Below are 13,413 nucleotides of genomic sequence, written 5' to 3'. Positions count from 1 at the left end.
CCCATTTCGAGACATTCAGAAAATTTTGTGAGGTCTACATTAAAATGTCAATGACATGCTTTGCTCAAAATACCACAAGATTAAGGTACGACATTCGCCTTAGCCTTGTCTTTACACCCCTATTCATAACGGGTAGTTTTAGGGGGTGGAGTGAGCCACTCAACTTCAATTGATCTCTCTGTTCTGCAGGGTGGGCCTCTTTTGAGATTGGTGGTACAAACTTGAGCACAAATCACACTCAATAACTCTTAAGGAACTTTACTACCATATAAGAGTGCATATGGTACCTTGCCTAAGAGGTAACACTAGAGGACAGACAAAACTAATTAAAAAAACTGGCAATTCTATTCTCAAATTCAACGCTGTGGGTGGGAATTAGGATGGGGAGGCTGGATGATTCCATTATGAGCTGCTACTGTGATGTTGCAGCACTTGTTGTGGAGAAGAGTAGTTTGACTCGCCTTTGCAGTCTCTTACGGGGAATTTATTAACAGGAACAACATAGAAACATATTACATGGCAGCATACACAGAATTCCCTACGACAACAGTTTGTGAGATCCTCTTCACTCTGTGCGTAGGTGGCCAAAATCCAATTTCTGTTCGACACCACTGTGTCCACAACAGCTTCCGTTATCATCTTGACAGAGAACATTCTGACCCGCACGAATAATATGTGGTGTGAGCAATGGCAAGGCCCTGCTTCCTCCTACACACACATTTAGTCAGTGACAGGGCTGTGTTATGTGTTATGAGTTTTTTGTTTGTTAACACCCAAGCACAGAATTTAGTTTTTTTTCTCAATTCCCAATTTCAATCTTGGCTTGGGTGTTGCATGTTCCTCCAGTGCAATGCCTGGGCTCTCTCTTGGTACTCTGGCTTTATCCCACAGTCTAAAATCATCCATGTTAGGTTAATTGATTAATCTAAATTGATCCTAGGAGTGGGTACGTGTGTGCTAGCATGGTTGTTTGTTTCTGTGTTGGCCCTGTGATGGACTGGTGACCTGTCCAGGGTGTCTCTCAATTGTGACTGCTGGGATAGGCTCCAGCTCCCCCACAACCCTGAATAGGATGAAGTGGCTATAGAAAATAGATGGATAGAGTTTTCCTTCTCGACCCTGATTTTTTATTTTTTATTTTTTCCCCCAATTTCACATGACTGATTAAGCAATGTGAATTTTGTATGTTAATAGTATATCTGCCTGGATGAAAATAAAACTGCGTTTTTGTTTGTGCTACCGCAGTGTATACAGGTGCTGGACCAACGTTGTTGATCTTTTTTCTATTCATCATACACAGGCTTAACTATGTGGACTGTGACTGATGTTTAGTTGATCTGATCAGATAGAATAGAATAGAATAGAATAGAATAGAATAGAAAAATACTTTATTTATCCCCCAATGGGGGAAATTCAAATTTTTCAAGGAGCTCAACATTTTTTTAAAAATATTTACAATGATTGAATTAACACAATAAAACAACAATAATAATACTACTACTAACTAAATAATAATAAATGACTAAATGGCAAAATAAACAAATAAATAAAAATCAATCAATCAATTTGAGAAGAACTCAGCAGTCACTGTTAAAAAGCCTTATGGCTGTGGGAACAAAGGCCCTCCTGAACCTCTCAGTCCTGCAGCCTCTCACTGCAGCTGCTCTGTCCTGCAGGATGCTGTGGAGAGGATGTTTATTGTTCTCCATCACAGAATCTAACTTCCTCCTCATCCGTTTCTCCACCACAGCACTGAGAGGGTCCAGCCTTCTGCCAACAACAGAACCAGCCTTTTTCACAAGTTTGTCCAGGCGCCTACAGATTTTGTCTGTAGTGCAACTCCCCCAGCAGACAGCAGCATAGAACAGTGCACTCTCAATGATAGTGTGATAAAACATGCAAGATGCTCAGTTCTGTCAGGATTAGGCCATTTTACTTGACCATGGACTAAACCTGTTAGTGGATTTAAAACCTTTGTAGGCTTAATCCCTGAGAGAACTCATGCATGCACAGAGAGAACAATCAAACTCCCCACGGAAGAGCCCACATTCAAACTTTCTTTTCTAACGACAGTGCTCACAGGCACAGTTTCACATGGTACACTAACCAGAAACTTAAAATATATTAGTGTCTTTCAGCAGGCATTAAATAATATATAGTCTGCACTTATACTATTGTTTGTTTGTCATTCATCTAAAAATTCATACAGTGATTCTTCTTATTACGTTGAAAATGTAGGATATAAAAGGACTTTTCTCAGGATGCAGCACTTTATAATGGAGGAGCCTACCCATCATCCGTAGACTTATGTCAAAGCCATGTCTACGTGCAAGAATGGATTTGATGTCTTTATATGTTAGGCCAATACTAAAATAGAAATCAATAAACTTCTCCCACGGATGATGGGTAGGCTCCTCCATCGCTGTGTCTGTGTTACTTCCGGTTCACTGACGTGGGAAAAAAACTTTTGCGAGATCTCGCAATACTTTTGCAAGATCCCGCAATACTTTTTGCGAGATCTCGCAAAAAAAAAAAAAATCCCTCCATGTCCCTTTAGGGGCTCCGTAATAACGTGCCCACGAAATGGGTATAACGTGCGCACAAAATACTAATTCGTGGCCACGACATAGATACAACGTGCCCACGAAATAGGTATAATGTGCGAATGAAATACTAATTAATAATATTAATATCACCGCAAGTGACTGAAGAATATTGTTGGAGTGCGATGTCTGTCACTGTAGATGATCTGTACACGCACGTGCGTCGTAGTTGTGTTCCCGGTCATGTTCAATAGAGTGTCACCTCCTCTGAAGTGAGTGAGTGCAGCAAGGCAGCATGGCACCAACCATGACGGAAAAGGTTCTACTGGACAAGTAAGAAAGCATCTGCATTTGTATGCATTTCAATGGCATTTCTGGCGAGAACTATGCATAATATTTTCATAATCTTCGTTCAGAGAATGTAGATCTTTCGTTTATTAGTTTCGCCGAAGATTTTAGTATCTTCTTAGCCTGGCTGACGCGTCCGCAATCTCGATGAAATGGTGGTCTGGGAACTAGGTGTGCATTTTCTCGTATTTGAGGCGTGGTTTACGAATGCCTAGAGCCGTTTATTGGGCGCTACGAATGTCTATCAAATGACGTCAGGTTCTTCCCATGCTGCTTTGTGCGCGATTCATAGCCAATTGTATCACTTATACAAGATGACGACAGAAATTCGACGAGGAAGAAGAAAAAAAAGTAAACTAAAAGTAAACTTGCGCTCTAAGCTACTTAAATTGACAACAAAGTAGGCCTATATGCTATATTCTACATGAATTTTTATGTTGTAGAGTTGTGAATTTATTTTAATAATGGAGAAATTGAGCAGCCTTGCTTTGTTGTCTACAGTAGTAGATCAACCCTCATCTTACTTTGAAGCTCCCAGAAGTGACGTCGACGCAGCTTTAGCAGCAGAAAAGCTATCAGGCTTGTGTTGATAATAATAAACTCATGGACTATATACAAACTTCCAAATGCATCGTTTTGTGAGTACAGACCATATTTGTACTACTGTAGAAGTTTGGTGTCATGGCATGTGATTTTAGTATGGTAATTTTGGAGATACTTGCCAGGGTCCGTTAGCGCTTGTACTAAGCTATTCGGGATAACTCAGTAACTCAGCTGATGTTCAGCCAATATCGGAAAAACTTCGGGTGGGCTACTTGGCTGGATGTCACGGTTCAAATGACCCTAGGGTGAATCTACTCCGAAACACTTTCTAAGGCTGCATCGAACGGTAACGTTGTGTCCGCTGTCATGTTGGATTAACACTCTACAAGCTTCGGTGTAGCGCATAGACGTTGTCATCGTCTTGCTGCCCCCCCCCCCCCCCATTCTGTCATTGGTTCCCAAACTCTGGCAAAAATAAGGGCGGTGGTTTCCAGGCTGACTTTGCAGTGAGAATGAAATCGAGCGCAAAGCAGCATGGGAATTCCCAGGCTAGTATCTTCTTGAAAAAACTTAAGAATAAAACGTTTTGTACCGTTGTTGAGGTGGTTGCTATGGACGCTGCTATCTCTATGTCACGACCTGCACCGACATTCCCCGTACTTTCTGTTTAAAAAAAGAAATGTATATATATGTATTTGTTTTTTTGGTGTTTTTTTTTTATATAGCCACACTATATCTACATGGCGCAAGTGCCAGTGGCTGAGGCACGGCAGCCCGACTAGGACAATGCAAAGGAATTTAGGCTGATGTGAAGGAACAACAATTTTATTGTGTGTAGTTACATATGACACAACAGAACTTCTGTTGTGTATGCATTCTATTATGCTTTACTCTGTTCATTTTACATTTTTTGGAATATGTGTTCACAAAAAGCAAATGATAATTTTTTGATCATAGATAATAATATAAGTATATCTATCCACCCTATTTGACCGTTATCAGTCTATAACAGGCCTTCTCCCTCTACTGGCTCACTGAAATAATGGCCCACTGATGGAAATGGTTGATAATGTATTATCAACCATTTCTATGATAAGGTCACTATTGTCATTTGGCTATATCTTTTTATATATATATATTTTATTTATATACATATATATATATATTTTTTTTATAAACAGAAAGTACGGGGAATGTCGGCGCAGGTCGGTGACGTAGAGATAGCAGCGTCCATAGCAACAACCTTAACAACGGTACAAAACGTTTTATTCTTACGTTTTTTCAAGGAGATACTAAAATCTTCGGCGAAACTTATAAACGAAAGATCGTCTACATTCCTTGAACAAAGATTATGAAAATATTATGCGTAGTTCTCGCTAAAAATGCCATCGAAATGCATACAAATGCAGATGATTTCTTAAAATGTTATGTTTTTCATAGAAAAAAAAAGCAGACAGTCGGCCATTTTCTTTTTTTCGCTGAGGGAAACTTGATAGTCACGTGACCTGGTTGCAAGGCAATGTAAATGAATAGGCCAAATAAAACGTAGTATTGTCATAATTTTGGGGGCCAACTTGTGACAATAACACATTTTCTTCCAGAGAGGGGGACAAATGGGCTGTGATTAACCAAAGCAGACAGAGCGGGTTGTTGAGTCTGCAGTGTATGGGTGCAGAAACCTTTCCGTGGACACAAATATAATTGGAACAGAGGAAAGAGAGCAAACTTTAAAAAAATAAATAAATAAATAAACTTCAAAAACAATTTAAACTCTCACCCTGAACATAAGTTCAATAATTTCACTCGTTTAATATTAGCCTTCAATTTGAATACATTAGCATACAACTAGTGTTGCTAATTGTGCATTTCATTTAAACTCAGAAGTAGGAATTTTCTGAGGAAAAAAATCAACTGGAACACCCTTCAAAGTCATATTTCTGACTCAGAAAATCAGAATAACTTAATTCATCAAATTAATTCACTTAATCAAATCCAACAGTTGGTTGCTCAAATCCAAAAAAATGTGATTGTTAGTGGAATGTTTTTCTTTTTGGCCAACTCTGACAAGTTAGTCTGATTCCCAAAATTTTAATTTTTCATTTTGAGATTGCATTGGTTGACTAAAGTTTCTATACAGAAATGTTTTGCAATATTTTTGTATGTCAGGTATTGACTGCTTGCTTCATGAGTCAAACAAGTCGTAAACATACACCACATAACACCATGTGTAAAAGTTAACTTTAGATAAGATCAGATTTATTGTCATGCATACAGTGATGCACGAAATTTCTTCTCCGCTTTTAACCCATCCAGATTGGCACCTGTTGAGCACATGCAGAGGGTCACACACTCATAGAGACAGATGGCATGCACTGGAGCGGTGGGCAGCATGGGGGTACGGTGCCTTGCTGAAGGGCACCTCGGCCCTGGCAAGGAGGTGGACTGACACCCCTCCAGCTGTCACCAATTTTGAGTGGCGAGAGTGGGAATCAAACCGCCAACCTTCCGGTGATTGGACGACCCACTCTCACCACTGAGAACACATTTAAAGTAACTAAACTGACTGAAACCAGAACGTGTAAATGAATAAAGGACAAAATTATGCAATCTGTCAATTCCAGGTTGCATACACAAGGGAAAAGACTTTATTTTTCAAGGACAGTAAAAGCATCTAGCGCAAGTGGCATACTACAATCACTGAAGTCTATTCAACTGACTTTAATCAGGCATGTGTAGTTATGCAGTTATAGTAGAGTTTCTGCAAGCAAGTAATAAATTGAGTCTCTAATAATTTGACTCACCCAATTTCTGGGTTATGGTGCAGTTGTGTGGGATTATTCCCCACAAATAATGCATCTATTGAAAATATGACATACTATTTCCTTAGACAGCTTTTCTTCATCCAATGTCCAGCCAGCTCGATCCCGCATGCACACTTATATTCACAGAACTGAAAGTTGTCCCCCTGTTTGACCCCTACTCCTTTAGCAATTTCAACCAAATGGTGGGAACTTATGAGGAACTTCAGGCTTACCTCAAGGAATATGTGGAAGAGCTCTCCAGAAGGGACGAGAGAAGAAATGCCCTGTGAGTGACTGAAAAACACAACAAGCTGATATATAGCTGTTATTAAGCGAACTTGTAAGGTGACAGTTATCACTGTTTTTCATGAATACGCTACTGAATTTCCACTTTTGTTGTGAATCAGACGAGACGTAGACTTAATATTCCGAATGTAACCATATGTCCCATGTTGTTTCTCTCTTAGGCCCCATTCTCCTCAAACTGATTCTGCAGAGGCCTTGGAGATAACGAGGTTGAAGAAGAGGCTCGCTCTGCTGCCTATACATCAGCCTTTCCAAGAGCTTGAAGTCATAGCTACACTGGGCATGGGAGGATTTGGACGAGTGGAGCTTGTGAGCTTCAGGAATATTATAATGCCCAATCTATCACCTTTTACGTGTTAGCTCACCCTTACAATTAATTTGGATGGTTTTTGTTCCCTCTGACTGCTGTTTTTTCCAATATTCCAATAAAGTAAATTTAACAATGGTAAGGAGAGTAGTGCATTATGTCACATAGTCACATAATGTCTAAAATACTTCAAAAGGTGTCAGGGGCAAAGGCAAGTCTAATTGTGTGACCCATAACCCATCTTAGAAAATCTACAACATAATCAATTCGTAGGAAATTAAAGCTCTACATCTAGATGATGATTAGATATTTTAATGTCGGGTAAGGGTCGAGTAGCTTTTAAGCCATTCTAGAAAAAAAGTGATATTTTTCATTCATTTGCATTATACACACATTCAGTCAGTATTCATATACATTTATTGTGAGAGGTTTATTCAGTGATTGTTACTGTCTTGCTTTGCTCAGTGAGCTCCTCTCCTCTTTTTCTCAGGTGAAGCTGAAGGATGAAAACACGACATTTGCTCTGAAATGCATTAAAAAGAAGCATATTGTTGACACCAGACAACAGGAACACATTTACTCTGAGAAAAACATCCTTCAGCAAACAAACTCAGCATTTATCATCAGGTGTGGAGCACATCTATTGTCACACATTCAGGTTTTTAAGCAGCCATCACAAGCTATAGATATTAACAAAAGATTTAGTTGGTTCTACATAACCAAACCAGTGGGATCTTTTAAAACTTTATCAGAGAAATGTGACTAACTTGAGCCAATACATGTATTCCCTACAAACCTCTTGTACCCCCTTGAGTAGGAAATACAATTTGGGATGCTTAGGGTGTTAGTGTCTCAGTGGAGTTGCTAAGTAACATGTTGGGAGAATGCTGCTGACCCAGATCCCATCTCTTCACTGAGATTTATCTTGACTATGACTTTAAAGAACAAAGGCCTTGTGTAAGCAGTCATTCAAAGAGGAAAGTTCAGCCAAAATGTGAAGTTCAATGTTTGTGTCTCTTATCTCTTCCCCTAGACTTATTTTTCCTTTAATGATGAGTTTATTTTCTTTTTTCGATATAGTGTTGATGTTAAATTAATTCTAACAGTACAATAAATCATAGGGTCAATGGACTGTGACTCTTACCAAGGGATTTGTTTTAGAGCCAATGCAGCAATAACTGAAAAAGCCTTCACCGCCATCTTGGTACCCAAAGGTTGATGTTTTATTTTTTTCATGACTAATAGGAAAAATGTGGTCCTAGGAGATGAGTTATTGATGTTGTCTCATTCTATTATTGTCTTTAATGCCACTGAGCAGCATACCAAACTTCCCACTGCTGTTGGTGTGTTTAATTCAATTCAATTCAATTCATTTTTATTTATATAGCGCCAAATACAACAAATGTCATCTCAAGGCACTTAGATAGTAAGTCCAATTCAAGCCAATTGGAATTCAATTAATTAATAATAATCATAATTCATAAAATAATCCAATTCGTTCATATAGAGCCAATTCAAAAACAATTTCCTAGCTAAGAAAACCAACAGATTACACTGAAAACTTTTTGTTTTTCGGTCCAATCTCCCGTCCTGAGCGTGCCTGAGGCGACTGTGGAGAGAAACGACTCCCTTTTAACAGGAAGAAACCTCTGGCAGAACCAGACTCAGGAAGGGTGGCCATCCGCCTCGACCAGCTGGGGTTTAAGAAGACAGAAAGGGGGGGGGGGGCGCGGCGGCACTGTAACACCATTCAAAGGATATCTGTTGGAACAGGGAAAGACGAGTTAATGACCACAATAATATCACATATACATAAAGAGAGTAAAGTGAGGAAAGGTGTGACAGATGAGGCCCCCCAGCAGTCTAGGCCTATAGCAGCTTAACTATGGGATGTTTCAGGATTACCTGAGCCATCCCTATTCAAGGTAAACACAAGGTTTACTGTCTGTACTTTGTTAGTTGTTATTATTATATGTTTTTGCTGGGAACTAGGGATTCTTTTTTTTTTACCAGTGAACAGCATATCAAAAGACATTGTCATTATTCATATATTTATTTACACTTAAATTTCTATTTTACAGCACACAGCCATTCACATGTTTGTGCATGTATTTCAGGTTATTTCGAACATTTCGGGACAATAAGTTTGTTTACATCCTGCTGGAAGTTTGTCTTGGTGGAGAGCTGTGGACGGTGCTACGTGACATGTAAGTGTATGTTCTGTTTAGTAATTCCTTTCACAGCTAACTCTAAAGACATCCAGAAACTGATTTAATTAAAAAGAAGCTGCTCCAGAGAAATATTGAAAAAACACTGGAGAGCCTTCAAAATTATGTCAGTAAAAGAGCTCAACTGAGACCTTAAGGGATGGAAGTCCTTCTGGAAAACAACATAAAAATTTGACACAAATGTTTATTGGTGTATTTAAATGTGTATATTTTCTACAAGATATATTATCCCATGTCTTTGCTAATCTACTAGGAGTTACTTCGAGGAGCCCACGGCCAGGTTCTGTATTGGTTGTGTCCTGGAGGCCTTTGATCATCTCCACACTATGGGCATTGTCTACAGAGACCTGAAGCCTGAAAACCTTCTACTAGATGCAGAGGGTTATGTCAAAATGGTAAGCCATTTGTTGCAGTCGGTTAGCCCTGGATTTCATTGAAAATAATTGTGCCGCATTCCAGATACAACAGTCAACATAATACTACTCAGAACTCTGATCCCCTATGAATATGCACATGGATTATTCTTGGTAGAAAAAACATCAGTCTGCACATAACAGATAAGTCAGACAGAAAGTTGGACTCAGGAATGTCAAAGAGAATCTCTTTTGTTTTGTAAAAAAAAGTTTTCTTTGCAGACTCATTACATAATCAAAATCAAATTGAGGATTTAACCACGAGTGATGAGAGGTTCAGCTGCTGCCATAAATGCTAGAAGTTATATGATGCCACATATCTTATTTCTTTCATAAATGGCAACACCAGAGGAGAAAGTGTGGAAAAATTGCTGGAACTGTAGATAAAAGGGTAAATGACAGAAATTTTAGATACAAAGGGAAGTACATCACTTTTCCTGACTGATACAATGTGTTCGGTATACTCCACTTTTGAGATGCTGAAGTGAATTCTGAGGAATGGAACAAAACATGAAAACATGTTGCAGCCAGAGCAAAATGTGTCAATTTCTAGTGGAATCTATGGGTTAGAGTGACATCAATTAAAAAGCATGTTTCATTTTATAGCGGCATTCTTTCTAACTTCTACATACAATGTTTCTGTATGTCCCCAGGCAGACTTTGGATTTGCTAAAAAGATTGGCCTTGGAAAAAAAACGTGGACATTCTGTGGGACACCAGAGTATGTGGCCCCAGAAGTTATCTTGAACAAAGGTCATGATTTTGGGGCTGATTGTTGGTCCTTGGGAATCCTCATATTTGAACTTCTCACTGGCAAGTAAGTGAGTCAGATAGAATCCTTAATAAGTTCTGCTGGGTTTTCATTTCTCAAATAGCACAACAGCCATAAGTTATGTCAACATTTTGAATTACACCTTAAGGTGGATGGAAGGTTTTGAAGAAAGACTGGGTTCCAGTTAAGAACTCACCTAGTATCCATTCTTGATAATACCTATCATTCTGTCAACAAGGGATGATAAGACACAACTCCTCGTGGGCTTTAGAGATAAAATATTATAACAGACAATGGATTGTCAGAATGTTTGCTATTATACAATGTCTCATTATCTATGAATAAAATGAATAGCCTTGCTTACCCAAAACATGGAAAAAGTAAAGATTGTAATGCTGCACTTATTTGGAAATATCAAAACTGCTTTTCTTTTCAGCCCACCCTTTGCGGGGTCAGACCCAATAAAGATTTACACCATGGTCCTGCATGGCATCGAGAGGGTGGATTTTCCAAAGAGAATAGGAAAGCGTCCAGACGACCTCATCATGAGACTCTGCAAGTACGGTGAATCACACACCACTATCAGATATTGTATTCCAGTAACTGTTCATTTAAACAGATATATCAAGTTAATCGCACTGTAATTGGTGGTGTGGAGCAGATCATGAAGTATCAGTTAAAATAAGGACTTGGTGATTGCATGATTTGCATTTGTCTTCGTCACCTCAGTCAGTCTGGATCTCAGGAACAATTTAGGTTGTATCAGTGGTAAATGTAGAATCAGGAAACAAAGCTGAGCCAAAACTGATCTTCTGAAGACAGCAATGTGCAAGCAGATTGCATTTATTCAGTCAGTGCAGTCAGTATCAGAGATACAGTCAAACATGCAAGGCATCCCGAAGCGACGCCAGTGTTGACTGACTAGCTCCGTCAGGACTTTGCCTTTTGTTCTCTATGGGGCCCCTCCCCAGCAGTGTTGTTTTTGTCAACGATGACGATGACGAAATCATTTCGTTGACGCCACTTTTTTTCATGACGATAACGAGACGGTGACAAGATAAACATAGCTCTCTGATGACGAAAACATGACGAGACGTGTGTGAGTTTTCGTTGACGAGACGAGAATGGACGAAAATGTTAGTGGGTGATCTGTCAGACGTTTAAAATGCATGACATTTCTGCTTATTGTGTGTGTCAATTAAAACCTAAAAAGTATCTGCTGCGGCACCTTAAGGCTCGCCACAGGGATATTTTTTCGAAGGTAAGTTACAAATGCTGTTAACATAATCGATAAATTTCATAGTAAGCTAATACATTAGTACGTTTTCCCACATACTCCTGGCGCAAATGGGCTGCTAACTTCAGGCTAAAGTTAGCTTTTGTTACGCTAACGTCAATTCATTATGTGTGTGTTACTTTAGCAGCATGTTTACATTCAGTGACGGTGTGGTTATCTCTTTGTGTGTACGTTCTGTCAGCACGTAACTTGACTTGTTAAACAGGTCGAGCTACTGTTATACGTACAGTCTGCTAGCTTTAGCCTAAAAGCCACAAGTGACGTTGTGCAGCCCTAACCAGGACCTGTGCGTTTAGTGCGCTTACAGTAAAGTTGGGACACACGCACAGTACAGAATGAAAAATCAGAAAGCTTTAGTATAGGGTCAGTTAATAAGCTATGTATTTTTGTTCTGCTTGTTTGATAGTTAAGACCATACTATTTTCTTAACACGGTAGACTATACTATTTTTTTCTTTTTTTTTTGACTAAAACTAGACTAAAACCCTTTTGAGTTTTCGTCGACTAAAACTATCACATATAGAAGTGACTAAAATGTGACTAAAACTAATAAGCATTTTAGTCCAAAAGACTAAGACTAAATCTAAGATGGTTGTCAAAAACAACACTGCTCCCCAGTCTCCTCCCCCTCTACCTATTATTATTTTTGACTGCCCGTGCCCTTATACACCATTATAAATTAACCTTAAACTTTAACCATATATTGTTCCATCCAGCTTGCATTTTTTTAAAAGGTATCAGCAGGACTGTCCGCCTGTTCAGGATAGGCCTGGCTCACTATCTTTATATTTCTTATTGTCTGTACCTCCGTACCTGTGCCAAAACTGTGCCATTTGGAGAGCCTTGGAATCCATGGGAAAAAAGGCTGCCATTCCTGAACACTTCAACATACAGTCATGATCTTGGGCTCTAATGAAAGGTTACACTTGGGACTGTCTTATCCCACATCCAGATCCTCTGTCAGTATTACTGACAGAAGCACAAACACATTTTGTCTATTACTAGAGCTTTGTGCAATAAAAGTCCAAACAAATAGTATGGTCTAAATGCAGTTAGTTTATATACATAAATAATGACATAGCAAACAACACTGAACACTATTCACAATTTCTATTGAAATCAATTGCTGTTGGCAACATGCCAATCATTAAAGCAGTCTCTGCCTGGCACAAAGCATAGGGGCAAATCACACGTGGCGCACTTCACTGGCTACAAATGGCTCAGTTCCGCTGTGGTGGTAGACCCTGCCTCTGCCAACTCCAAGGCAAGGTCTCCCTGAATGCCTTTTGGTGCAAATTAACCTCACCTCTCCTTCTGGCATGTTCTTTATGTAATATGAAGGCATTCACAATGGCAATGTCCATGAAATGGTAGAAAAAGTCTTGTACCGCTTCTGTGTCTTATGCAAGACCTTGTAGTATCCTATCAGGGCATCCGATAGGTCCCCCCATGTACCTAAAAGGACATTTTGAAAGCCGAGGGAAATTGTATAAAAATATGTCCAGCACACAAATAATTACATTTCAAAAGGCAGAAAATACATAGTACATACTGGTTGTAGTCCTTCACTGCTGGTGGAACAGGGATGTCCTTCAGGGTCCACCTTTTACCCTCCACTGGACAGTGTCCTCTCTGTGGGCTGTGTGCAGAGTGGAACACATAATGGTCCCACATGCCCAGATCTTTCGCTGAAGCAGGTCATGGAAAAGCATTGGACTGGTGTAGAAATTGTCAACAAAAAGTTTATACCCTGTGCCCAGTTGATTGGTGTTGACCAGCTGCATGACAGAATCCTAATTTAGCTCTTTCCCAAGTTTTTCTGATTTCCCTTCGTAAACAAAAAAGTCCCAAGTCCC

At 39.4% G+C, this 13,413-nt stretch overlaps 1 protein-coding gene across 4 annotated transcripts in view; it reads left to right on the top strand.

Moving 5' to 3' along the window:
* prkg2l (protein kinase cGMP-dependent 2, like) overlaps window positions 1-13,413 on the top strand; it is a 67,907-nt gene that overhangs the window by 28,467 nt on the left and 26,027 nt on the right. For 3 of the 4 annotated variants that reach the window (XM_075481863.1, XM_075481875.1, XM_075481884.1), the window contains exons 11-17: window positions 6,423-6,521; window positions 6,703-6,850; window positions 7,339-7,475; window positions 8,966-9,055; window positions 9,330-9,471; window positions 10,143-10,306; window positions 10,698-10,820. In XM_075481863.1, coding sequence (XP_075337978.1) covers window positions 6,423-6,521; window positions 6,703-6,850; window positions 7,339-7,475; window positions 8,966-9,055; window positions 9,330-9,471; window positions 10,143-10,306; window positions 10,698-10,820 — 903 coding nt within the window. The remainder of the gene's footprint in view (window positions 1-6,422; window positions 6,522-6,702; window positions 6,851-7,338; window positions 7,476-8,965; window positions 9,056-9,329; window positions 9,472-10,142; window positions 10,307-10,697; window positions 10,821-13,413) is intronic. The other variant, XM_075481894.1, reaches the window with a different exon arrangement.

This window comes from Odontesthes bonariensis, chromosome 2, assembly GCF_027942865.1.
Source record: "Odontesthes bonariensis isolate fOdoBon6 chromosome 2, fOdoBon6.hap1, whole genome shotgun sequence".
Taxonomy (NCBI): Eukaryota; Metazoa; Chordata; class Actinopteri; order Atheriniformes; family Atherinopsidae; genus Odontesthes; species Odontesthes bonariensis.
Note: the sequence above shows the minus strand (reverse complement) of the source record. Positions and strands in the feature narration are given on the sequence as shown.